Source organism: Sprattus sprattus (genome assembly GCF_963457725.1).
Source record: "Sprattus sprattus genome assembly, chromosome: 5".
In the NCBI taxonomy this organism is placed as follows: Eukaryota; Metazoa; Chordata; class Actinopteri; order Clupeiformes; family Clupeidae; genus Sprattus; species Sprattus sprattus.
The window spans coordinates 30,183,367-30,210,559 of record NC_137924.1 but is presented as its reverse complement, the minus strand read 5'-3'; the positions used below and the strand labels follow the sequence as shown (position 1 = coordinate 30,210,559).

The window sequence follows — 27,193 nt, the reverse complement described above, 5'->3', positions numbered from 1 at the left end:
GAAAGTGTACCATAGTTACAGGCTAGCACTATCATTGTCTTCTGCTGTGAGCCCCTTAGCGTGCAGGTGACTTGTGATTTGTGATTTTGTTTTTGTGTTTTCTTGGGCTTTTGTATAAAAGTGAACAGCCATGCTTGTTGTCCTCTACCATCTGACAAGCCATGCACGAGATCCAAAGGCTCAGGGGAAGTGAGAAGGAGGCCAGCTGGCTCTGGACCATGTCCATGCTGGATCCCAGCCCTGAGTTAGCCGTGGCTACGCTAACAGTGCCTTCTGGTCAGCCATGTCCAACCAAATGTGAGCGGACAAGTGCACTGCAAGCAGAGGTGCCTTTAGGTCCTGCTTGTTTAGTTGTCCTCGCAGAAACATCGGTGAAGGATAAACAACCATAAGAGAGAAAGACACAGGGGTGGCGCACTCTTAAAAAAGGTTCTCATGTTTGTCCTTTTAAGGTTCCTCTTAAAATTGTCTAATGTAAGATGCTTTTTTGAACAATTTGGCTATCAACTTTGGAGCAGTTTGAAACTTTAAAAAAAATCCCTTTCCTAACCAGAACCCTTTTCAGCCTGTAAAAGATCCTTTGTATGGAAAGGTTCTGTGGAGAAGAGAAGAGCTGTGAGATCTGGTTTGATTGTGAGGAGTTGTGTAACACAGAGAGAGTCTTGACCACTCTCACATATGAAATCCGCAACAATGCCAGATCAAAATAATCTGGAATAGATGACAAATTACCATCCCCAGTTAGCCATCGATCATGACAAACCGACACTTGCTCCTATTCCCACATAGCACCAACATGGCATAATGTTAGTGAAATCACAGCTTTCAACGCGAGTGGGAATATGACTTGAGTCACACAGTGGTTTCAATGTTCTCTATGATCTCCACCAGGGACTTGGAGGGGGAGAGGAGTGAGCACTCGTCCTGGTCCCAGCTGGTTGGGCTGGACTTCCCGTCCGAGCTCAGCTCATCTTCCTCTCCCACCCCCTCCCCCACCTCTTCCTCCTCGCACGAGTCTTCCTCGCACGACTCCAGGAAGTTCCCCCCAATCGCGTTGATCCCAGAATCCTCTGAGGTCGAGGGGGAGGAGCAGTGGTCCATTTTGGGGCCTTTGGCTTTCTCCACTGGACTGCAGCTCTGTGGGGCTGGCCCGAGGGGCGAGGCTTCCTCCTGAGCAATCCGATAGGCTGGGCAAGGGAGCTGAGGCTGCGTCTGAGAGGGAGGGGGAGTAGGGGGCCGGGGGTGTGGCTGGATAGGGGGTGGAGCTATAGGCATCATGGGCGGCGGCCTCTGCACGTAGCACATCTTGCCGTTGATGCGCTTGACGACGTAGTCATCGATGAAGAGGTCAGAGATGACGCAGTAGCGGGGCGAGTCAGGGCACGGCGGGGGCAGGAACCAGGGGGCGAGGCGTAGGAAGCGCTCCGTCAGGGAGATGGAGAGGGAGATGGTGTCGGTGGGTTCCGACGGACTTGGAGGCACTGCGGTGCTGGGAAGCTGGCCCACCCTCGTCATCGGCTGGTACACATATTTACCTGCACACACACACACAAGCACAGTCAGGATCTCACTTTTACTTTTTAAGTATGCCAACATCAGCACTATTACAATCAGTACAATATTAATCAGAGCTATACATTTATGTATATCTATATATGCACTACATATGTATCAGCATGTATGTATGTGAATATGTCTTTTATATACAGATATAATGCTGCTAAATATATATCTCACGACACGTCTGTAATTGTTGGTGTACAAACGTAGCAGGGGATCAAACCGACAGCTAAAGCACGATGAACTACAGACACACCTGGAGGAAAAAGACAACTCACTGTCACAAGGCACCCAGGTGTGTGTGTGTGTGTGTGTGTGTGTGTGTGTGTGTGTGTGTGTGTGTGTGTGTGTGTGTCTCTCAAGTCAAGTCTTTTATTGTCAGATGCACAGAACAACAGAGTTGGTTCAGATCTACTCTCCCTCTCAAGCACATCATCCATTTTTCTTGTCTTGTAAGGATTCACAGTCGCCAGACCAGGTTCATTCAAATGGGGCATCAATCATTTAGAAGGAGGGTGGATGAACCATGAGATTATTTTAGTCACCTGAGCGTTAGATAATGAGTAATTACAACTGATTTTAATGGCACGAATACATCAGGGGCACTTCTAATACAAAAACTCAAAGCAGACGTGGCAGATTGCACAATGAAGTTTTAAAAGTCTTCACGACGGCTCCAACAAACAACTTAAAAGACTTCTAGAGCACTCGACATTAATAGGGAGCATCAAAGGATGTCTTTTGAAAGAGGCACCTGGGATTCCCATCTAGCATAATTGTTTGAGAGGCGCCAATGTGATGCTGGATGATTGACTATTAAGATGTCTGCTATCCCTCCCTCTTCAACCAGGAGCTTTGTTGCAAAGTGGTGCAGAGAAAAGCTCTCCGAAGGTGGTTATATGAATAACGTGGAGCACACAGACAATGGGAGCGCTAAGAGGCGTTCACGTGTTCTTTCTGAATTGGAAATGCTGTTTTGTTATTCTTCCATGAAAAGGAAATACATCGGTTTACTGAAATCTGAAAGCCATGTAACCACGCTCTCGCTCTCACTGTCTCTCTCTCTGCGGCGTGGGCTGCTGGGAAATGACTGTGTAAAGGACAGAGGCAATCCTCGTCTTTTGGGCCCTGTTGTGCTTCAGCTTCCGACATTGGCGAGAACTCCTTATTTATATCAGTACCCATTCTTTGAGGGTTCCCAAAGAGTGTCGCAGGGAACACTTGGTCGGTTCTGTCCAAGCGGTTCCCCTGGGCTTGCATCTGGACCAGCGCATACGGACCAGAACAGAAAAACGCAGAATTGCAACTAAGCCCAAGCCAGGCTATTAATTATTCAACTGAATAAAACAGTGTGGGAAACAAATCTTTATATAAATATATATATATATATTCCCAGATCTATTTTGTTACTCTTGTGTAAGACCATATGGGACATTCACCGTCTGAATAAAAAACAGACTGTTTTGTTTAGATAATCTAGACTGTTAGTACTTCTTTACTCTTAGTGTACACCTGCACTGTTAAGATAATCTAGACCAGGGGTTTTCAACTGAGTTTGTCCCAGGGACCACCATTCTGACTAGAAAGTAATTTGTAATTGGCCACTAATATGCCTGCGGGTGCGTGATTATAACCGCCGCCGCCACGCCCCCTCCCCCTGCACAGATATTCTACCTATAACACTTAAATGTGTGAAATTATCAGGGTAGATCACTAACCACTGCTGCCACGCCCCCTCCCCCTGCACAGATATTCCGCCTATAGCACTTGTCAGTGTAATTTATTCGCTGAATATGGGTCTACATTGGTATTTTTCAAGCAATGCAACTTGGCTTTTCAGACTTTAGATTGACATATTTTTATAATTTTAGATATTTTTCACGATATTCAAGAGTAATCTGGAAATGTGTTGAAATATCAAAGGGAATTTATACAATTAAAAAAATTCAATGTTGAACTGATCAACACAGGCTCATGCCGCGGCCCCCCTGCAATGCCGTCGCGGACCCCTGATCTAGACTGTTAGTACTCCTTTAGTCGTAGTGTACACCTGCACTGTTAAAATAATCTAGGCTGTTAGTACTTATTTAGTCTTGGTGTACACCTGCACTGTGAAAGCTAATCCAGGGTAATCTTTAATGTTTCTGTCGATAGAGAATCTCCAGGAGCTCTCTTCAAACCACAGCTAAACACAGAGACTTATCCATACTAGATAAACAGCCTTTGGCTCAATGATACATAATAGTTTCGCGCTGATTGCCTCTCGCCAGAGTGCTTTGCCATCTCCTGCCAGATAGTCAGTGACTGATGAACAGATCCGGCCGTGGTCTGTTTAAACGTCGAGTTTTGCCTGGATTCTGTCTCCGTTTAATCATCCTTTCCCGAGTAGAGCCTTTCCTGGAGAGCCCCTGCTTCAGCAGATCCACCCAGCCTGCCACTTTGTGTCAGGGAGTTGCAGAGTGCTACTTTGAAGTGCCGTTCAGTGTGTGTGTGAGTGTTCGGTGTGTGTGCGTGTGCGTGGCAGGGTTCGTGGTGGAGAGTCGAGATCGACGAGTCCAACAGGGATGGAACAGACACACAGTCAAGTGTCCTCTGACCTCACACGCACACACACACACACACACACACACACACACACACACACACACACACACACACACACACACACACACACACACACACACACGTTACAGCTACATCCATGGTAGCTGTCACCAGGTTCTCAGCATGTCCTGGTAGTGTAATTAAAACCTAAAGTGTCATTTATACCTAAACCCTGTAAGTCACCATCATTCACTACACACATAAGTCATCAATCACAAACCAAACCCCATTTCTTCAAAGGGCAACTATGTTGTACTCACTTCAGTAGACCTGCAAATATTGTTTATAGCCAGAAAGGTCCCTTGCCATTTCATTTGAAGGCAGCAGCACAGGAAATAAATGGGTTCTTACTGGAGCTACGGCGGAATTAATTATGTGCTTTTATGTGGAGTTGTAAACTAAGAACAACATCCCAATACATCTCTGTATTAGGATGGTCCAATGCAGAGCACTATCAAACACAAGAGAATGCTGGACAAGGAGGTAACAGGAGTGTGTGTGTGTGTGTGTGTGTGCGTGTGTGTGTGTGTGTGAGATAGACAGAGGGAGAGAGACAGAGAGATGAACAGAGAGGGAGATAGACAGATGTGTGAGTTTCGTCTGCGTCTCTTCTTGTCTAAGCACTTCACACAATCCAGAGTGTAGCGACCCTGTGTGTGTGTTTGTGTGAGAGAGAGACAGAGAGAGAGAGGGAGACAAAGAAAGAGATGGAAGAGATAAAGACGAAAGATGAAGAAGGTACTGGAAAGATAAACATGAGGCTAAAGACTGTACCTCTATTTTCTCTGTGCGTGCGTGCAGACACGTATGTGTGTGTGTGTGTGTGTGTGTGTGTGTGTGTGTGTGTGTGTGTGTGTGTGTGTGTGTGTGTGTGTGTGTGTGTGTGTGTATGTGTGTGTGTGTTTGTGTGTGTGTTTTTATGTGTTTGTGTGTATGCGTGCACCAACCGTATGTATCTGTTAGGTTGTGTGTATGACACCATGAAACAGTCAATTACAGCCTCTTCTTCTGACTCCTAATAACCTGGACAGGTGTTACCTGCAAACCAAATCTTGCAGCATGTTCAGAAAAAGTCACCATACTGTATTTCCCTGACTATGTTTGCACTCTGGGCTGCTCCTACTTTTAAAACAGGAAGTGTTCTGTAAATGCTTATTTTTGTCCTGAACGGATTTGTTCCAGGGTCTCAGCAGGGAGGCCAGAGACAGGACGACTGACAGGATGATTGACAGCAAGGGAGATTGTGGGTGAAGGGTTTAGGTTTGTGTGTGATTTAGTTTGTGTTTGTAAGTGAGTGAGTTTGTGTGTGTGATTGAGTTTGTGTGTGTGTGTGAGTGAGGTTGTGTGTCCGAGTGTTTGAGTTTTTGTGTGTGAGTTTGCATCTGCATCTCTGCTTGTATTCACACTTGTCTAATGAGAATCCAGAGTGTAGTGACCCTGTGTGTGTGTGTGTGTGTGTGTGTGTGTGGGTTTGTGTGTGTGTGTGTGTGTGTGTGTGTGTGTGCGTGTGTGTGTGTGTGTGTGTGTGTGTGTGTGTGGGTTTATGTGTGTGTGCGTGTGTGTGAGAGAGAGAGAGAGAGAGAGAGAGAGTATGTGTGGGTCTGCGTTTTTGTCTCATGCATACAGTTTGAATGTGTGGGTGTGTGTGTGAGTGTACGTAGGTGAGTGTGGGCTAATAGCGCTGTAGGTGTGAATGCATGTGTGTGTGTGCGTGTGTGTTTGTCTGCATCTATGACCTCTGATGCATACAGTATATGTGTGTGTGTGTGTGTGTGTTTATGTGTGTCTCTCTCTCTCTCCCTCCCTCTCTCTCTATCCTTCTCTCTCTCTCTCTCTCTCCCTCTGTTCTGCCGTCCTGTGCAGTGGTGGAGGCAGCCCCAGGGCTGCAGTAAATCCTGGGGTAGGAGGTGGGAGGAGGTGGGCAGGTCCAGCTGCCAGACTGGAGGCCAGATCAGGTCACTAATCCCCTTCCCTCCATACCCTCCACTCAGACCAGCTCTGCTCAGCTTTGTGCCACAACACATCTGCAGCTACTGGGTACTCTCTGAGCACACACACATCCGTGAACACACGTAAACAATCACGCACACTCACTAACACACACACACACACACAGACACACACACACACACACACACACACACACACACACACACACACACACACACACACACACACACACACACACAATCACACACACACATATATATTTATGTACGTGTATGTATACACACTAGTACACATACACATTTGTTTCTCTGTTTAATTAATGACTGCCACTTGCTGCATCCTTTTGTGTGCATCTGCCGGTCCCTCAGTAGGGGTGGGGTGATCCCTTTGATCGCACTAATGGGGAACCTATTGCACTAATGGGGAACCTATTGCACTAGTGGGGAACCTATTGCACTAGTGGGGAACCTATTGCACTAATGGGTTAACCTGTGCTGGGGAAACATGGCGATGCTGTAGAGACTGAGTGAGGTTTTGATAGATAAAGTTGCTGCAGCAGGAGTATTTCCTTTGTATGGATGAATAAGTGCTGTGCTTGGGAAAGGAGAGCTTTTCTCAGGTCTGATCAGCCTAGAGGGAGGTGGGCTGGAGAAGTGAGAAGTGACCATAGAGACTCACGTGCCACTGTTCTGACACAAACCACACGGGGACACCAGGATCTGTAAGCACCAGCCAGTTATTTATGGGAAAGTATAAAAATACAAAAATAAATAACTAAACAAACAAAAATGAACAAACCGAAGGGAATAAAACCGCACTACACACACACACACGCATGCACACACACACACATGCACTAACGCACACACACTCATTTTTACCTCCATCATATGCACAAATAGACCCCACCATTTCCAAACACGCATAAAAAATGCCAGACAGTACAAACACAAACACACACACACACACACACACACAGACACACACACACACACACGGACACACACAGACACACACATACACACGCACACATACATACACTGTCACAGCCTGTCACCGTTTCTAACTCGCTCCAACCCTCTTTCACACACATACACACACATGAATAATGCACAAGCCCACTGCCACTTTATCCGTCACGGTGATGGAGAATTAGTCTTTCTAGGTCTCTCCGCTCCCCCTTCCCCCTCATTACATCTGAGGGATTATTCAAGGTCGACCCTCACCACCCCAGCCCTGCACAGGGACAAACAGCCACTAACTGCCCCAGCCCTGCACAGGGCCAAACAGCCACTCACCACCAGTGGCGGCGCCAGAGATTTTTTTCTGGTGGTGCTATGGGGGTGCTCGGCGTTTTACTGAGGGTGCTATGAATTTAGGGTGATAGCATATGAGTCTCATTTTTCTCTACTACAACACCTCCCCACCATATCGTCACATATGTTTAGACGTTTGATCTCTAACGCGTCTTTGGGGTACATAAAAAGCGTCATTCAAATCGATCGTATTATTATTATCATTAGGCTACTTCTGACGGACGCGCACAAAGCTGCGTTCATCTCCGACGGTCAAAATGGATGCAGCATGTTATAGATAGCGTAATCCCAAATACTTCACTTACTTCAGTGTGAGGATTAAAGTTTGCGCCAGATGACTACCAGGTCACCACTACCATACGACAAATTAAACTAAACATACCAAGTTCAATACACTTCTAACTAAAGACGGCAGATAAGAATATCAGATAGAATTAACTTAAAAGGCAAAGAGTCAGAAATGCTTTCAAAAAGTGTAGGCTATATTATTTTAGGTCACAATCAATAAAAACATGAATGAGACCAAAAAGTAGAAACCACAATAATAAGAGATCAAAAAGTGTATCAAAAAGTGCGCACAAAACTATGCTTAAAACATCCCTTAATTGTTTCCTAATCATTTCTGCCATTACATTGATGATCTCATTCTGCAAGTCATGGTGCACATACTTTGCATTTGACGGGTTGTTATCTAACTTTTTCTGAACGGTTTTATCAAATGTTCCAATTACAGATAGCAACTCGCGGACATTACCCCTGTTTGCTGAATCCTCATGCTTAAGTCACCCAGGGTGCTAGCAGCATGGCTAGCAGCGCCCTCAGTAGAGGTGAAGGGTTGACTTGGACCAGGATGTTCCTCTTCTTCTACATCAGAATCAGAATCCAACACCTCTTGCATTTTTCTTCCTCTTGAACATCTTATTCAACTCGAGGAAATTTGCGGATCAAATACCGATCTATTTTCGTGATTTTGTGAACGCTTGACTTAGAATTGACCGATCGCGAGGATTACTGTTACTGCCTACTACTCATTGAACAATCACGTTCACGCGACGTGTCTGTGTCGTGCTACGTGAACAATCTGTTTATTTCAATCTGTTATTTTCTTTTGTGATTAAAATATTATTATTAATACATTTTATTAAGAACTCAGAATGAAATTAAATAACAATAATAGGCCTAAATAAACCATTATTTTCTTGGGGGTGCTATGGGGGTGCTATGGCCAATCTAGGGGGTGCTCTAGCACCCCCTAGCCCCCCCCTGGCGCCGCCACTGCTCACCACCCCAGCCCTGCCAGCCACCAAACAGCCACTCACCACCCCAGCCCTGCACAGGGCCAAACAGCCACTAACTGCCCCAGCCCTGCCAGCCACCAAACAGCCACTCACCACCCCAGCCCTGCCAGCCACCAAACAGCCACTAACCGCCCCAGCCCTGCCAGCCACCAAACAGCCACTCAACCCTTCACAGGGGCAAAGAGACGCTATCCATGCATTAAAGGAAGTGCCCTCGAGTGCTATGGAGTTCATACTTAAATAGCAAGTTTACTTAGTGTACAGTGTTCTTAGAGTGAGGTTTAGGGTTTATTCATTAACAAGTACAGCATACTTTTCACATTAGCATGTTTTCAAGAAGTACATAGGGGTGGGGTCAATCGGGTCAATGGGGTCATAGTGAGTGCATCAGGTTGTATGTTAATTACAGACGTCCAGTAATAACACACTAGTACAATAGTACACTGTGAGTAGGCCTCGTCATTTGAGGTGGGACAGAGCAGTGAAAGAAAGCAGAAGACGGTCCATCTCAGCTAGTTGTATAGGGGTTAAGCAGATGACGGTCCATCTCAGCTTGTTGTATAGGGGTTAAGCAGAAGACAGTCCTTCTCAGCTTGTTGTATATGGGTTAAGCAAGAGAGTCCATCTCAGCTTGTTGTATAGGGGTTAAGTAGATGACGGTCCATCTTAGCTTGTTGTATAGGGGTTAAGCAGCCGTTCCACCCTGGGCTGCTTTGTAGGCAGGAACGTTTGACTTGCCTGATGTGTTTATGCTCCTGTACTTAAGAGGCCAGTGCTCTATAAATTATTTATCTGTGAAATAAAAAAATGAAAAGAGCTTCCTAACAGCGTGAGGCCCCACTGCTGTGTGGTGCGGTGCGGTGGTGGAGCGAGCCACTGGGAGTGTCTCCATCTAAATGCCACTAGGGTTATAGGAGGCAATAACGCCCTCCCTGTGCTTCTGGCTGCCGACATGAATCTCCGCTGCACTGGCATTCATTAGCTTGTTGCCATCGCCCAGCAATTCAGAGTAATGGCTTCATATACATCCTTACAACCGCCTGGGGACACACAGCACAGCTCAATGAGAATGGCTCTGGTGGAGAGAGGCAATCTAACAGCAGTGGAAGCATCAAGGGGTATGGAAGCCCTGCGAGGACAAAATTAAGGAATGTTGGCTGGGAGAGTTGATGGTTAGGAAGGAGCCAACATCCCTCATGTTTGGATGAGAAACAACAACTGAAGATGTGGAAAGAATTACTGCGGAGCTTGTATCCCCATGTGGTATGTTATTAAAGCGGTGCAACCACAATACGGATTCACCGCTCAGAATGCAATTAGCTTCATTACAAGGCAAATCAGGTGTCAGTCGGAAAAGTTTCCAAACACAGGCTACAACTGTGCTGCTTTTTCTCTGCAGAGTATGGTTATCACGTCTGTGCTGTTGTTTTGGCGAGTTTATATTTTCCTCAGGAGCAGCAGTAGCCCGGGAACAGGGGTGCATACCTGATATTACTAGAGGAAGGAGGAAGAACAGGGGTGCATATCTCATACCACTAGACAAGGGAAGGGAGGGGGGGGGGGGGGGGGGTATGGGGGTCTACTCGTTTCACCAGAAGCAGCTGCATCTGAGTGGAACACCCCTGGAGAGCAGGCGAGGAACCGAAACAGCACTGCATGTATCATTTGCACCCACCAACACCGGCAGGAACCGGGATCTGACAGGAGGAAGATTGGGGGGTGGGGGGAGTGGGTACAGCAGAGTTCACAGAAACAAAACACGATGCAATGCCAACTGCCAACTCTACCTCTGGCACATTTTTCTGAAACAAGGCTATTCCAAAACCTGTCTCCCTCTCACTCTCTCTCTCTATGTCTCTCTCTCTCTCTTGCACACACACACACACGCACACACACACACACACTCAAACACATACACACACATGGGGCCCTGCCCTATTTTGATGGCGAAAATTGCTGGTGGAAATGGGGATTGTGCAAACTGTTGCAAAAAAATCAACATGCTGCAGAGCCAGCAGTAAAGGCGTGGTCAAAGGCATTAAGTCGGCAGAGCCAGCGGTAAAGGTGTGGTCAAGTCAGCAGAGCCATACCGATTTTAATTAGCGAAAGCTTTGGTTAAAGCAGACCAATAGCATTGTCGAGCAATCACTTCAAACAATGTAAGAGGATGGCAATCTCGCAGTGGGTTCGGGACAGTGTTCGCCAGGAAGAAACCTTAGTGCCTCTTCTGTCCTTCAAAACAGTTTAATTCATTGATACATAATTGAAGCTTGTCAGACCTGCTCTTTGCCACTTGCAAGCATCCTAGAGTGAGCGGCATGCTGCCCGAGCAAGAGTGGGGAATCCTCGAAGAAGGAATTTGGGAATCCTCAAAGAAGGAATTTCAGGGAAGAGGCTGAGAAAGATTATAAGGAAATAAGGAAATATTTGTAGGATATTTTAGGCTTTATGTTCGTTACTCCACTTTAATTAATTCTCGCTCTTATCCATTATTTTTCTCCAATGGACCTTTCCCCCCTTATCTCTTCCAGTTTCTGTACCAGTTTGTGGGCTAGGCCGAGGCCCTGCTGAAGGTAGGCTCCAGTATGCCCCTTCATAAAAGACCAGAGCTCAGAGCAATAGGCAAAAAGCTCAGAGAAATTGAATCAGTAACGACTCTTACCAATGCCTCATTGCATTACTTTCCCAAAGATGTGTCCATAGTGTAATCGTATTTCTTCAAGCTTAAAATAATGCTTTTTTATTAGCCAAAAGCTGATTGACAACAATAAATATAAAGGGCGGGAGAAATACCGTTGATAAATGTATCGTTAGTTGTAATTTCCCTGTGTGTCCTGCTGGTGACCCCAGTGGCCCAGAACTCCTAAGCCGTCTAAGCCTTTTTCAAGGAGTACTTAAGTTACGATGCTTTCGGGAAACGCTCCGAAATTGTGTTATGATTTATGAGACGAATTCTACGAAGGACTGAGGCTTACTGTGCTTTTTGGGAACCCAGCCCAGCTCTATTCTCTATGGAAATAAAAGGAATATAAACCCTGGTTTTCTTAGTAGACTATTTAAACTTAAATACTGAAATATATAGAAAAAATGGGCTACACTTTCAATAAAGAGAAAAATGAACTTTTTTGCCAGATAGATAAATCAGACTTGTGCGGTGATAGTCTGTCAGTGTGGACACATGTGTCCAATTTCCGATTTCAGTCCGATTTAAATCGGAAATTGGACACATGTGTCTCCCCAAATCTAGATTTCTTGTGTCCGACTTGAGTCTGACTGGACTCCGATGTAAACCCCGGGATACACGATTTGATTCCGCTGGGAAACGGACTGGGCACGCATGTGTCTCTCGAATCTAGATTCCAATTAGACAACAACAACTTTTGCACGTGCTTGAGATCCTGCCCATATATGTCTATGACATGATAATCGCTGCTAGACGCTCAGTTCTTGTGCTCCCTCTCATTCACGTTGAAATACTGAAACCGAAACTGAAACTTTGAAACTGGAACGCAACTGTTTTGGACAGAACGCGCTAATTCAGTGAACAAATATTTTCATATTACTTTTCCACCAGTTGTTAGTCATGTAATCCATTCATATCGATGTGAATCAATCAATACTAATATAACTTTAACTGTGGTGTGTTTTTGTTTCATTTCACAACGTATTTACTGTATAATCAACGGTAGCAGATGTAAACATTCCGCATTTGATTTGAACTGACGCGGCCAAGATCTGGATTTGTCACTGCCATGTGTTTTTGTGCAGTTAACCCCCCATGGAGACCCCATGGAGAGAATCAGATCGGATCGGAGTACTGCCATCATGTGCACGCACTGAGAGATTGGTGCACTGAAATGTCTCCTGTCAGGGAAGAAAATATCACCACTCCTAAAAACATGCCTTTGTGGAAAGTTTAATTTCTCACTGGATTTTAAAACAACACGCCCAGGCAAAATAAGACGTTTCCACAAACACACACACACACACACAAATACATACACTCACACAAACACACACCAAAGTAAGACTTCTACTGGCCTACATCTAAGCTTATTATCTGGGAGTGTGTGCACTGTACTCCCCCAGGTGCTTATATCTCACTGTACCAGAACCGATACGACCCAAAATTCCCTCCGGATCATTCCTCATATCTGAGACGAGCTGATGAATTCTCCATTGTCTCAGGAGCTCTCCAAATATGTCCAGTCCCAAACTAGGTTAACAAGAAACACACTCCTGGTTATTTCATGTCCTTTACATGAAACATCTGCACACAATGACAGGGCGCAGTGAAACTCCTATAATGGCTTCACATTGGACTGTATGCATTCAACGTCTTAGGCCCTTAGGCCCCTAGGCCCCTAGGTCCTTAGGTATCTCGGTGTAACAGAACCAGAACCGTAGAACTGTAACCGTAGAACCGTCACAGAACCAGACCCGCACATCCATAGTTCCTTCTACATCACGCCTCATATTTGGGGCGACTGCCAGTGTGCTAAATTAAACTCAATTCAGTTCTCTTAGAAGCACTCCAAACATTTCCAGTCCCAACTGGATTAAAAATAAACAAACATCTACTTCCTTTATATCTCGTATGAGGAACTATACCGGCACATTCGAAGAACAACGGTGGCGCAGTCACTGGCCTCGCCTTGAGCAAGTAGGACTGAGTGCTTTGCAGCTCTCCTGGGTCCGTATATCTAAGTGCAACAGAACAAATAGTGTTCTCTATATTATTCCTCTTCCTTGAGACTACTGCTTGCTTAATACACCCCAGAGCACTCCAGATGTGTCCAGTCCCATCTAGGTTAACAATACACACATATCTAGCTATGTTATGTCCTCTAGATAACACATAAAGACAGAACAATGGCAGTGTTCTCCCTGAATTAAGCCTAAGTATGATATGTAGGGCTGAGTGCGTCCCATTACCTCAGCTCTGTATATACGTATCAGAGTGGAAGATAACTGGTGTCAAGGTTCAGCTCCTTCAGAGCATTCAACAAACGTGCTGTCAGTTCTACTGTGGTTAAAGAAAAATACATACGTAGTTTATTTTATGTCTGACAAAAGACACATTGGCATAGCAGAGGGGCACCGATGAGGCTGCCAGTGCCCTGAGCATATATGTAGGCCTGTGTATGGGGGGGGGGGGGGGCCCTAGCATCAGTTTCCTGAGCCTGAGCATATGTATGTAAGCCTGTGTATGGGGAGCCCTAGCATCAGCAGCCCATACCTTATATGGGTCTACTACCTACAAGGACTGATGTCTGAGTCTAGCCCAAGGTCATTTCTCGCATCACTCACGTTCTGTCTAATCTCCACTGTCAACCAAAAATTCTTGAAAAGCCCCAAAGTAAAATATAGGACTGTGTTCACTGCCCTCCCCCCTCTCTCCCCCTAAAGTCTTGCTTAGCAAACAGAGCACATCTTTAACAGAACAGCCCAAAAACTTATAACACATCTATAAAAGAATACATGTGGTCCCATATTATACCTCATATCAAAAAGGTTAAAGTAAACAAATAAAATAATACATTATTGATGAATAAAACATCCACATACAGTGGGGAAAATAAGTATTTTAACCCCTTCCGATTTCGCAAGTTTGGCCACTTGCAAAGAAATGTGTGATCTAGAATTGTATTTGGTAGGTGTATTTTCACAGTGAGAAACAGAATATCAACAAAACAATTTAGAAAACTGCATTTTATAACATTTATGACTTTATTTGCATTTCATGCAAAAAAGTATTTGAACCCCCAAGCAAACAGCAAGAATTCTGGCTCCCAATGACCAGGAATGTGCCCAAGAAGCACACAGATTAGTCCTCATTGGCTCTAACCAGGTACACCTTATCTCAACTGGTGACGTTTATAAAAGAAACCTGTCCAAAGAATCATACTTCACACCTTCAACCTCACCACCATGGGCAAGACCAAAGAGTGGAAGCAACACCAAACAAAAGTTAATCGCTCTAGGTCTGGGGCTCCATGCAAGATATCCCCTCGTGCGGTATCAGTGATCATTCGAAAGGTGCAGAATAACCACAGAACTACACAGGGGCAGCTTGTGAATGATCTCAAGGCAGCTGGGACCACAGTCACCAAGAAAACCATTGGCAACACACCACGCCGTAATTTTTTTAAGTACTGCAGCACTCGCAAGGTTCCCCTGCTCAAGGAAGCACAGGGCCATCTGAAGTTTGCCAAGGCACACTTGAATGATTCATAGGAGGATTGGGAGACAGAATGTGGTCAGATGATACCAAAATCAAGCTCTTTGGCATCAACTCGACTTGCCGTGTTTGACAGGGGGGGGGGGGATGCTGAATATGACCCCAAGAGTACATCATACCCACCATCAAGCATGGAGGTGGAAACATTATGCTTTGGGGCTGTTTCTCTGCGAAGAATACAGGAAGACTCAAACGCACCAAGGAGACTATGGATGGGGCTATGTAACATGGAATATTGGGCTTGAACCTCATTCCCTCATTCCCTCACATTGAAAACGCAACCTTAAAGATTTGGAGAGGATCTGCAAAGAGGAGTGGACCAAAATCCCTCCTGAGATGTGTGTAAACCTGGTGACCAACTACAAGAAACGTCTGAAGTCTGTGCATGACAACAAGGGTTATTCCACTAAGTACTAAGTCATTTTTGTCAGTCAGTTTTGCTAGGGGTTCAAATACTTATTTTTTGCATCGAATGCAAATAAATGTCATAAATGTTATAAAATGCATTTTTCTGGATTTTTTTGTTGATATTCTGTTTCTCACTGTTAATATACACCTAACATTACAATTATAGATCACACATTTCTTTGCAAGTGGCCAAACTTGTGAAATCGCCAGGGGTTCAAATACTTATTTTCCCCACTGTATATAACCCACACATGAACTAATAGATAAAACATTGCCATTCTCACAAAACACTGGGTAAGGCGCTGATAACCTCAGCATATTATGGGATGTGGGCACCGACCCTCTTGTAGGTGCTTATATCTGAACTCAATAAATACAAGTTCATATTTCCCTCTCCACCATCCCTTATATCTGAGGCTGCTGCTCTGCCAATGAGCCCTCAGTTATCTGAACAGCATGTACAGTTTGTGTGTGTGTGTGTGTGTGTGTGTGTGTGTGTGTGTGTGTGTGTGTTTGTGTTTGTGTGTGTGTGTGTGTGTGTGTGTGTGTGTGTGTGTGTGTGTGTGTGTTTGTGTGATCTCAAATGGGCTGAGAATAAATGAGCATCTAAATAAAAATAATAACCGTTCCGTGAGTATTTCCCCCGCAGGCACGGAGAACCGGGGTGGGGTTTCACCCGTTGGCTCGGCGCTCAGTTCTGCGTGTTTCCATCCATCCGTTCTTTTTTGCGTGTGTGTGTGTTCTCAGATCTGTCCAACAAAAGCGGACCGGATCTCGCAGCCAGAGCCCGCAGAGGAAATCAGCGCTTGACAGCTGGAGCTGAGGGCAGCCAGCCAAAACACCAGAGCCCAGCAGCACCCCTCCTCCTCCTCCTCCTCTCACTCCACTGAAGTCCAGTCTGTCTGTGTGTGTGTGTGTGTGTGTGTGTGTGTGTGTGTGTGTGTGTGTGTGTGTGAGAGTGTGTGTGGGGGTCTGTGTGTGTGTGTGTGAGAGTGTGTGTGGGGGTCTGTGTGTGTGTGTGTGTGTGTGTGTGTGTGTGTGTGTGTGTGTGTGTGTGTGTGTGGGGGGGGGCTTACATTCAAGGATAGGCACACACACAAACACACTAAAACACAGACACACACGCACACAGACACACACACACACACATACACACAGGCACACAGAGAGATGCATACTCATAAATGCAAACAGATACACATATACACACACACACACACACATACACGCACACACACGCACATTTTTTGCCATCACAAACACGTTCGCAGAAACAGATTCACACATATACACACTCATATTTATGCACCCACTCTCGAAGACACACACACTCTCTCACACATCAGTGCTCTTCACACTTACTCACTAGACACACACACACACACACACAGCACACATGCTTAAAATGACAGATGTACAGTATATGACACACAGATATGTTTCTGTTCTTACACACACATTTTATCCCTTTATCTCTCTCACTCTCTCTCTCATCATACACACACACTATCACACACACACACACACACACACACACACACACACACACACACACACACACACACACACACACACACACACACACACACACACACACACACACACCCTCATCAGTCACACAGGACCGGAGCCTTGTCTGTGCAGTGAAGGCCCTCTAGTTAATCAAGCCTCCTTTAACTTAAGTAAACCTGTCTCCCTTTCTTATTTTCAGCTGTGGAACCAGAAATGTGCCCTGTTCAGATCTGTCCCTATCACTGTCACAGGTCCTCTCTTGCAGTCGACAGATGGTTCCGCACAGACACAAGAAGGAACCGAGCAGGCGAGAACCGGAAGACTTGTGTTGTCCCACCGTTCTCACTCGGCAGTGAGGGAGAGGGAGGGAACATCTGTATGGCGACAGCTCGCTCACTGGAGCTTGTGAGAATTTGAAAAGTGAATATGTTGTTCTCAAAAAAATTTAAACCACTGTTACAAAAGCACAATAATAAATGCTTCCCCACACATTCCTCAATTGTCCATACGTACTTATGTTATAAGGCAGAAGGGGTTTTCTCTTAATATCACTATTTATTTAGCAAATAAGAAGGTAAAGTATTTTCATCCACATAAGTTATAACTAATGTTACCTGCTACAATGTCTTAATCAGACTTGAGCTTGCCTGTGTCACAGTCCACACACACACATAAGAGTGTAGACCATAAGATACAATGATTTAACACATGGGGCGATCAAATTATGTTTGAGCTTGCCAATATCCCAATCCTATCATAAGAGTCTTCCCAAGATACTTAAAACAAATGATTCTACATATGGGGTGATTTAACTGATCTAAATTGACATTCAAAGAGTGAAGGCAGAGCACCTATTTGTTTGTGAAAGCTCAGAGAAAACGAACAGGTTTGGTGTGGGGATGAGATGGACAACGGGAGCGCAGATCGATACTGACAAGCCTCAGGAGCTTCTGCAGGGCATCTAGCTGTTGACACAAATGAAGACAAATGAGCGGTAAGATCTAGAAGGGGGCCTCACCAGCGCTTTGTCACAATTAGGCGTGAGCGCCAAGAGCAAACCGCCAGCCGCCCCAAACAATTAGAAGCTCATGTTGCTACTCAGAAATATAAAATGCAGGAGGGTGGGAGTCCATTCAGAGAAGTGGCAGCTGCAATTCTTAAGATGATGGAGTAGAAGACAAGAAGCAACGTGATATCTGATGTTTCTGGCACCGTCGGTGATTCATCTCTTAATTGTTGAAGTTTCTTTTATGATTAGATGAATTGAGAGGGACATGACAATAGCAAGTAACAAATAGACATGACTGCAAGTGACCCAAATTACAATTCTTGCATCTGACAATTGACAAGATTTCCTTTTTATACTCAGACAACAGAATCCTGTGCTACGATTCCTTCTCAAAACAGTATGGGGTTTGAGCCCTTAAAGGTTTTAGGGAAGAGTTTCCGGTAACACTTTCTATGAAGCCCAGCGTTATAAGGCCCTATAAGGACATTATAAGGGCCTTAATAATGACTTATAGCGATTGCTACAATGACTTATAGCTACTTTATAACTGCGTATAATGTCTTCCTGATGACTCATAATCACCTTTATGATACATTATATCAGCTCATTATGAATGGTTATAATTAAAGACGGAATAATGCATTATAAATATGTGACTGTCGGGTAACACTTGCTATGAAGCCTGCCTTTATAAGATCCTATAAGGACATTAACGATGACGTTTAAAAGTAGCTATAACTCATTGTAGCACTCTTTATAACTATGTTTAGCATCTCCACAATGACTCATATCCACTGCTCTGAAACGTTATGTCAGTTAATTATAAATGGTTATAATCTAAGATAAAATGATGCATTATAAATATGTGATCATAGGTTTGTGTGGGTAATCATGAATCCTATGAAGCCTGCATATATGAAGCACTATAAGAACATTCATAATACCTTTAAAAACTAGATAAGTCATTGTGGCACTCATTATAACTATGTATATAGGTCTTCACGGCACATCAGAACCACCTTTGTGATATATTATGCAAAAGGGATATAAGATTATTATATTGCTAGGTGCCGTTCCCTTGTGACACCAGAAATCCAAGAAAAAATAAGCAAGATGAAAACTGATAGGGACTTGCTCCTGATGGCCGTCCATTAAAATGTCATACCGTATGTCACATCAATAAGTTGTCTACAGAAGGCTTGCTGTTTTTTTTTAATTATTTTTAACACCCTTTTTAACACCCTTACAATGCTATGTTCTGGGCTATGTTCAGCCAGTGCTGATTTAAATAAAAGGGTTTTCATCTGTATCCTGTTGTATCCTGTTGTATTTACTGTCAGCACTATTAACAAGTTCATAATGCCTTATCTTCTCTTCATAACAACACCACCCTTTTGTCACTTTACTTAAAGCTGACAAAGTCGACTTATAGGACCTTCTAAAAGTTTATAATATTCTATGTCTGTATAGCAGCCTAGTCACCATACTAATAACCATTAATGAATATGCATAATATATCACAAAGGTGGTTATGATGTGCCGTGAAGACCTATATACATAGTTATAATGAGTGCCACAATGACTGAACTAGTTTTTAAAGGTATTATGAATGTTCTTATAGTGCTTCATATATGCAGGCTTCATAGGATTCATGATTACCCACACAAACCTATGATCACATATTTATTAGTGCTGTCAAACGATTAAAATATTTAATCGCGATTAATCGCATTTTAACTTAAAATTAATCACGATTAAATTAATCAAAATTAATCGCGATCGCAAATTTTACCTATTCTAAATGCCCCTTCAATTATTTTTTTCCATCATTTTTATTTTATTTTAGTGCTGTTATCAACATGGAAAAGTGGATTGGCTTGCTTTAAGCAATGTTTTATTTTATTGAAAAACAACATTGCTAAACAGGGCGGTACAAAATAAAATTATAGCTAAAGTGCACATTTAAGATAAACAAGGACTCAGCCTATAGTGCAGTTAAACCATGGCTTAATATTTCTTGCTGCCAGCTGCCTGTTGACATTTTCAGACAACAGTGAAGCTCGCTTCTTTTGCACAACACAACTTTTAAAGGTAAACTTTCTATTCAGAAGCTGTTTATCATCCATTTCGCTGTATCGCGCTCATCATTCACTCAAACGTGACGTTAGCCTACTACAAAGTTTGGGAGGGCAAAATAACGTTAATCTAAAAGTTTTTTTTTTTTTTTTTACAACGCGTTAATCGTGCAATGGCGTTAAAATGGGTTCGCGTTAATGCCGTTAATAACGCGTTAAACTGACAGCACTAATATTTATAATGCATCATTTTATCTTAGATTATAACCATTTATAATTTACTGACATAACGTTTCAGAGCAGTGGATATGAGTCATTGTGGAGATGCTAAACATAGTTATAAAGAGTGCTACAATGACTTATAGCTACTTTTAAACGTCATCATTAATGTCCTTATAGGACCTTATAAAGGCAGGCTTCATAGCAAGTGTTACCCGACAGTCACATATTTATAATGCATTATTCCGTCTTTAATTATAACCATTCATAATGAACTGATATAATGTATCATAAAGGTGATTATGAGTCATCATGAAGACATTATACGTAGTTATAAAGTAGCTATAAGTCATTGTAGCAATCGCTATAAGTCATTATTAAGGCCCTTATAATGTCCTTATAGGGCCTTATAACGCTGGGCTTCATAGAAAGTGTTACCGAGTTTCCATAGTGATCCTTCATGGGGTCTCCCGAGAAGATAAGCTAACTACACCGTTTACACACAGCCCCTGCCAGTCTGACCCCAACATGGAGCCACCACGGCTAACGGTTCCTCTTTCTCTTAGTAGTCTAGGACTTGAAAGGCTTACTCAGTGAACCTTCATGGAGTCTCCTGTGAAAATGAGCTACTCTTTTAAGGTTATAAGTTCAACTTTAACCCAAGAGCATAGCATTCTCTAAACTTTCCGCCATTACAGCACAGCCACATTTTCTTGGATGTAATTAACTTTTGTACCACAAATTACAATGCACACAACGTACCTTATCTGAACCATTTTGTTTATTTGAATACCCTTTCACTAACACAAGTGACTTCATTCACGTCATTATTCTCTAAATCTCCCCAGGGGCTGCTGGTTCACTATCTGCACTAACCCTACCCAGACATAACCTTGCATTGAACCTACTCGGAACCCTAGGTTCCTTTCTGGAGCCTCTAAAGAACTTCCCGCAAACAATCTGCGTTAACCCTGCCCGAGCCCAGCATGGTACCACCCGGCCCAAGCCAGCCGGGCCTGTGTGTCTGGAGCAGACCCAGCCCACACTAATTTGCACGACATGCTTGCTTCAGACATGACATATTGGCAGGGGCACTAAAGAGGGCTAATTTACAGTAATGAGAGAGTCGCCGTGCTTCCTCGCACCAGCTGTAGACCAGGGCAATTAAATCTGTTTAATTTATTCCCGTGGCCCAGACAAGCTCCATGGGTGATTGGAAATCAGTGGGGAGCAGCTGATGCGGAGGGGGGGTGTGGGGGTCGAGGGGACAACACAAGCCGTCCGCAATCAATGGTAAGCTGACCAATAGGGCCGGGAGTTTGGGAAAACTGTTTTGGTAAGAAGGCTAATCGTAAGAGTGATTAGTGCCATCGGTTTTTTTTAAGGAAATTGAGAGGAAAGCACTTTGAGAGCAGTTGTCTCCAAAATGATTTCCAAAACCGAAAGGGGTGTTTTACAAGACACGCATCATAAAAATGTTGACATAACCTTGTCATGAATGATCCATGGCACCTGTCAAAAGATTATATCCGATAATATTGTCATATTACCATTATATTTAAATATTACCAATATAATTAAAGTCACAACACCTCTAAAAGTGTTTTTTTTAATTTAACATCTTCCACAACATGTTTGTGACATGGATAGTGTCAGTCTTAAAACAGAATAAAGTTGTACCAAATTCCCTTTGTTTTTCTCCTCGCATTGTAATGATGTCTGACTTGCCTAAGAGCAAGATAGCAAAGGAAAAAAACACATATTAAGAAGGTGTCAGTCAGAAATTATATAGAGATATATAGAGCAGCCAAACATTGACTTGTCAAAGACCATAATAGTTGGTCAACCCTCTGACGAAACAAATTGGCACATTTTCATACAGATCAAAAACACACACACACACACACACACACACAGCCCAGCAGCAGCAGCAGCGTTTGAAAAAATAAGCGCAGCAGTTATAAGAGATAAAAAACAAAGGTCAAACGGCAGTCAGTCAACCACATCTCTGAGATATGTCCTAGTTTGTCAAGCCTTGCTGTGTGTCTGTGTGTGACTCGATACCTGATGTTTTATTCCTTCACGTAAACCAGACAGACAGCACTCTCACTGTTAAACCCACAGTCCTTGCGTGTGGATGTGAGAGTAGGCTCCACAAACCACTGGGGTGGTCCAATGTGCTAAATACCCCTGCTTGCCTTCAATACCTCCCACTGACTTTAATTCAGATTGAATCAACATAATCTAGGCAGAGAGCGCGTGACTCTGCAGGTGCTCTGGCTCTGATGGATCTACGCTTGATCAGGAGTGGGTTGCATCCCCGTCAGCAGCCGTCTGGGTTGTAAAGACTGCTCGATGGTACCATCCACAACAACGAAAATTAAGACGACTTCACTAAACCAAATGCATTCTGGCGCGGCGCCCCTATCCCCACAGAAGAAGACAGATGGCCAGAGAGCAGACTGCAGGTCTAGCCCTGATCTAGCCCTGATCTAACCCTAATCTAACCCTAATCTAGCCCTGATCTAGCACTCATCTAACCCTAATCTAACCCTGATCTAGCCCTGATCTAGCCCTGATCCAGCCCTCATCTAATCCTAATCTAACCCTGATCTAACCCTCATCTAACCCTGATCTAGCCCTGATCTACATTTAAATGTAGTCATTTAGCAGACGCTTTTGTCCAAAGCGACGATCTAGCCCTCGTCTAAGCCTAATCTAGTCCTGATCTAGTCCTAATCTAGCCCTGATCTAGCCCAAATCCAGCCTTTTTGTTATACTAACATAAAACAGAATAATATCCTTATTATATATCCTTATATAATATTACGTACATCCTTATTACGCTGTACTGAAGTACGTAGTAAACACTCTTTTATTTTCCTCTCATATCGCTGCATATATATATTTATACATATATATATATATTTATATATAAAGAGAGAGAGAGAGATCATAAGGACACTTCACATCATTTGGGGTTGAATGTCAGTGCTCTGGCTCCCACTAAAGCTGTGATCCGCAGGAGATTGGAGCCCTGTCACAGCCACGCTCTGCCTCTGATGACCATGAGATGAGTCTGGGCCATGACTGACTCTCTGAGAGGCGGGCTCAGGTAGGGGCTGCGCTATGCTCTGGAGGATTACTGCCACATCCACTGGCATACAAAACACATCCTCTCGCTAAGCCCGGATGAGCTGGCCACAGACTATGCACTTTGAGGCCCGCACAAGGGCAGGGTGGGGGCGGGGGGAGAAAACAGCTGACCCAGTCACAGTCTATTAAAGCAGGTTCTATTGAAATATTATAGCTGTCTAATAGGGTGTGGGTCTAGAAGTACAGGCTGATCCAGCATCTGAATGGGTTTATCTTTAAGATATAGAGTTGAAAGGAAACACAACATGCATGAAATTTACTTTTCTACTTTCATGCTTCGAAAATCTACTACTTTGAAAGGGCATAAAGTTCAATGAAGTGAATAGACTTTGATAACAATACAATTATTAGAAACAGGCCAGAGCAAGTGTGAGGTCTACATTTGCACGAAACTGTAACGGCAGAAATAGCCTATCCTCAATTGTCACAAACATTTTTATTACATGCTTTTGCATAATGACCAGCCTTTTTTATGTTAATGTTAATAATGACAGTCCATTGATTGTTGAGAGCACATTTACTACAACTACAAGGGCAGGGAACACTGACACAATAAACGTGCTCTGAATAACCACTGTTTTAATTGCTGTCTAATCTGCATCAGCAGCGCAGCTGCATCCGTTATCTTTTACTCAAGGGTGTCTCCTCAGAGAGTCCATACTGAATAAACAGTAGTCTGAATCAATCAAAGCTGAATATACTTACAGTGACACCATCCGAGGTGGCAACACCAGTGCAGTTTGAAGCACTTGCCGTGGCTGTGCGTGGCGCAAATCGAGAGGCCGTCGCACGGAAGGAAGTCTGGTCTGCCAGCGTAGCTCTTGGCCAGGGCTTGCGCTTCGTCCAACTTCTCGTTCTTTGGAGTCTTCTGCGCCCCCGACGAGGCCATATCTTTCTTTTAAAATCCCCAAATCAGATACGGTGAGGAAAGGCGTGCATCCGTATTCACAGTCGTTACATACTGTTCTCTACATGACTGCTGAAGTCCCTGGAGAACAACAAACCAAAAGCTAAATAAGAAAATGAAGTGACACATGTCAATATCATGCAGCCTGCCTCAACCCTAAGTATTCCATTGACATGACATGTTCCTCTTATAGCCAGGTACAATGCAAATCTGAAGTCAGCTACAACAGTAATAAAGTCTAATAATAAAGTAGACCGAACGCCACATGAATCCCTATCTATTCTCATCCATCTTACCCCACAGACGGCTCTTTCCATGCAAAAAAGACGGTGCGAAGCTCCGTGCTGGATTGTTTCTGCCGCTCCCCCAGTTCAAACATCTGCTCTGAACTTCACAAAGACGGGAACCCTGGTCATATCCCTGCCGAAGCGATGCTTCATTAAACCATTTCGACACTGATATTTCACCACCAACGCGAGGGGTCCACAGAGCGAAGAAAAAGACAATACTCCTGCATATCACACAGACAAAAGTCTATATTTCCTGAAGGTACAGGCACGCTGTTCAGGACTCACCCTTGTGCAAACAGTCGCTATGCTTAGAGTTTCTTGGACAATGCCCAATTTCAAATGCAGCTGTCGGCAGAGCAGCACGTCTGGCGACAGCCTTCGATTGAATGCCACTCAGCTTGACGCTAAACTGACTGGACACTCGCATCCAGTGCGTCTCCCACAACTGGCTCACAGCGGAGTGAAGGCGCTCCCCAGTAGGTCGCGCTGTGCCCCCACATACTACGAGCCCCTGCCTGCCTCTCTATCGGGATATTTATAAAACGTCATTGAGTATTTCACACACGGGAAAGTGGGCACTGACAGCAGTTATATATTGTCAGTTCTTGATAATTGCTAGAGACAAAACTGTGTGAGAGGGCAGCGTATGAATTTACATGCTTCATTTCACGCCGCTGTTCTCTTCCTCTCCCAAACGGAAAGTTAATCTAGTTACATTTCACCGAGAGACACGTGCATGTTTAATGGTATTTAATTAAATTGCCAATAGCCAGACCTGGGAGCTGAGGGAACTGATTTAATATCTCCTAAAGCAATAAACAAATTGACTTTAATGTAATAACCAAAAATATGGATTGCGCAATAAAAAACAACGAAAATACATTTTGTCTCAACAACGGCTCAACAGCTCCCGATTCGGAATTAATTATAGGAATATGATAAAAGTAGGTAACTAGGCTTGGAGTAATTTACAATCAGCTTTCATTACATGTTGATTACTGACGTCAAAATGCTTCCCTCTCCTGCCGCAGATGGCTTAAGAACGTCTTCATCAGGGGATGAGGCAAGGCCGAGGGCACTGAGGTTGCGCCCGTTATGGATGGGCAGCGTAGCACCCCGAACTCCCGCTCGGTGCGGGGGTGCTGACAGTTGCTGAGTCAGCAGCTGCTGTAAGGCTGTGCTGCTGTGCAGGCGTTGGGCATCTGCTTCCATCGCGACGGAGAGATGTCAGAGAAATTCATCCTGGCAGCAGGGTGAGGCATATGCCACTGGGACATAGTGCTAATGATACCACCCCTTCTACACTGGCATACACACACACAGGCATTCAGACGCATGCGTGCACACACACACACACACACACACACACACACACACACACACACACACACACACACACACACACACACATACACGTACACACGCACACACGCACGCACATACACCCACACACACCACACCACACACCAACACACACACAGGCACACACACACACACAAGCACACATAAACGCACGCACGCACGCACAACCACACGCACACACACACACACACACACACACACTCTCCACCACTGGGCCCTAAACCCCTACCGCCGTGTGAAAATTGGAATTAGATATTGAATTAAGAACGACCTTCTCAGATTTATTCCAATGTTATTCTCCCCCATCCTCCGTTGCGTGTGGCTGACGAAGACGCTCAGGTGAAGGGCCTAAAAATACATCTCACCAGTGCCACGAACCCATCCAGAGTGTGGAGGACCTGAATAAAATATGATGATAGGCGAGGGTGGAAAGTTTATGTGTTATTTATGTGCATAATTTTTATACGTACTGAACCATGAGGTGGGTGGGTGGGGGGGTATTCTGCTGTGATCAGTACGTCAGATTGCAGAGGATGCGCTTGTAAATATGTCCTAGTCGACTTGGCCATGTCCTCACTTGGCCGGGTGTCCTCACTTGTGCCTCTCCAGGACAGCTGCTCAATGTGGAGCAGATCAGGACCAGAATGTGATCTTATGTGTCCCTTATGTGGCCCTTGTGTGGCTGTGATGTGGCCCTGATGTGGCCCTTATGTGGCCCTTGTGTGGCTGTGATGTGGCACTGATGTGGCCCTTATGTGGCCCTTATGTGGCCCTAATGTGGCCCTGATGTGGCTGTGATGTGGCCCTGATGTGGCCCTTATGTGGCCCTGATGCAGCCCTGATGTGGCCCTGATGTGGCTGTGATGTGGCTGTGATGTGGCCCTTGCGTGGCTGTGATGTAGCCCTTATGTGGCAGAACCAGACACAGACACAGACACAGACACAGACACAGACACAGACACAGACACAGACACAGACACAGACACAGACACAGACACAGACACAGACACAGACACAGACACAGACACAGACACAGACACAGACACAGACAAACACACAGACACAGACACAGATACAGACACAGACACAGACACAGACACAGACAAACACACAGACACAGACACAGACACAGACACAGACACAGACACAGACACAGACACAGACACAGACACAGACACAGACACAGACACAGACACAGACACAGACACAGACACAGACTGGCAGACACACACACACACACACACACACACACACACAGACACAGACAAACACACAAACACACAAAC

General features: G+C 44.4%; 1 protein-coding gene across 1 annotated transcript; it reads right to left on the bottom strand.

The window, feature by feature from the left end:
* Positions 1-852: 852 nt before the first annotated feature.
* Positions 853-24,237, bottom strand: LOC308364934 (UPF0524 protein C3orf70 homolog B-like; the record flags this gene model as incomplete). The annotated part of the gene is made up of 2 exons (XM_080838219.1): positions 853-1,535; positions 24,054-24,237. 2 exons carry the CDS (start codon positions 24,235-24,237, stop codon positions 853-855), a joined length of 867 nt encoding a protein of 288 aa, XP_080694345.1.
* Positions 24,238-27,193: the final 2,956 nt, after the last annotated feature.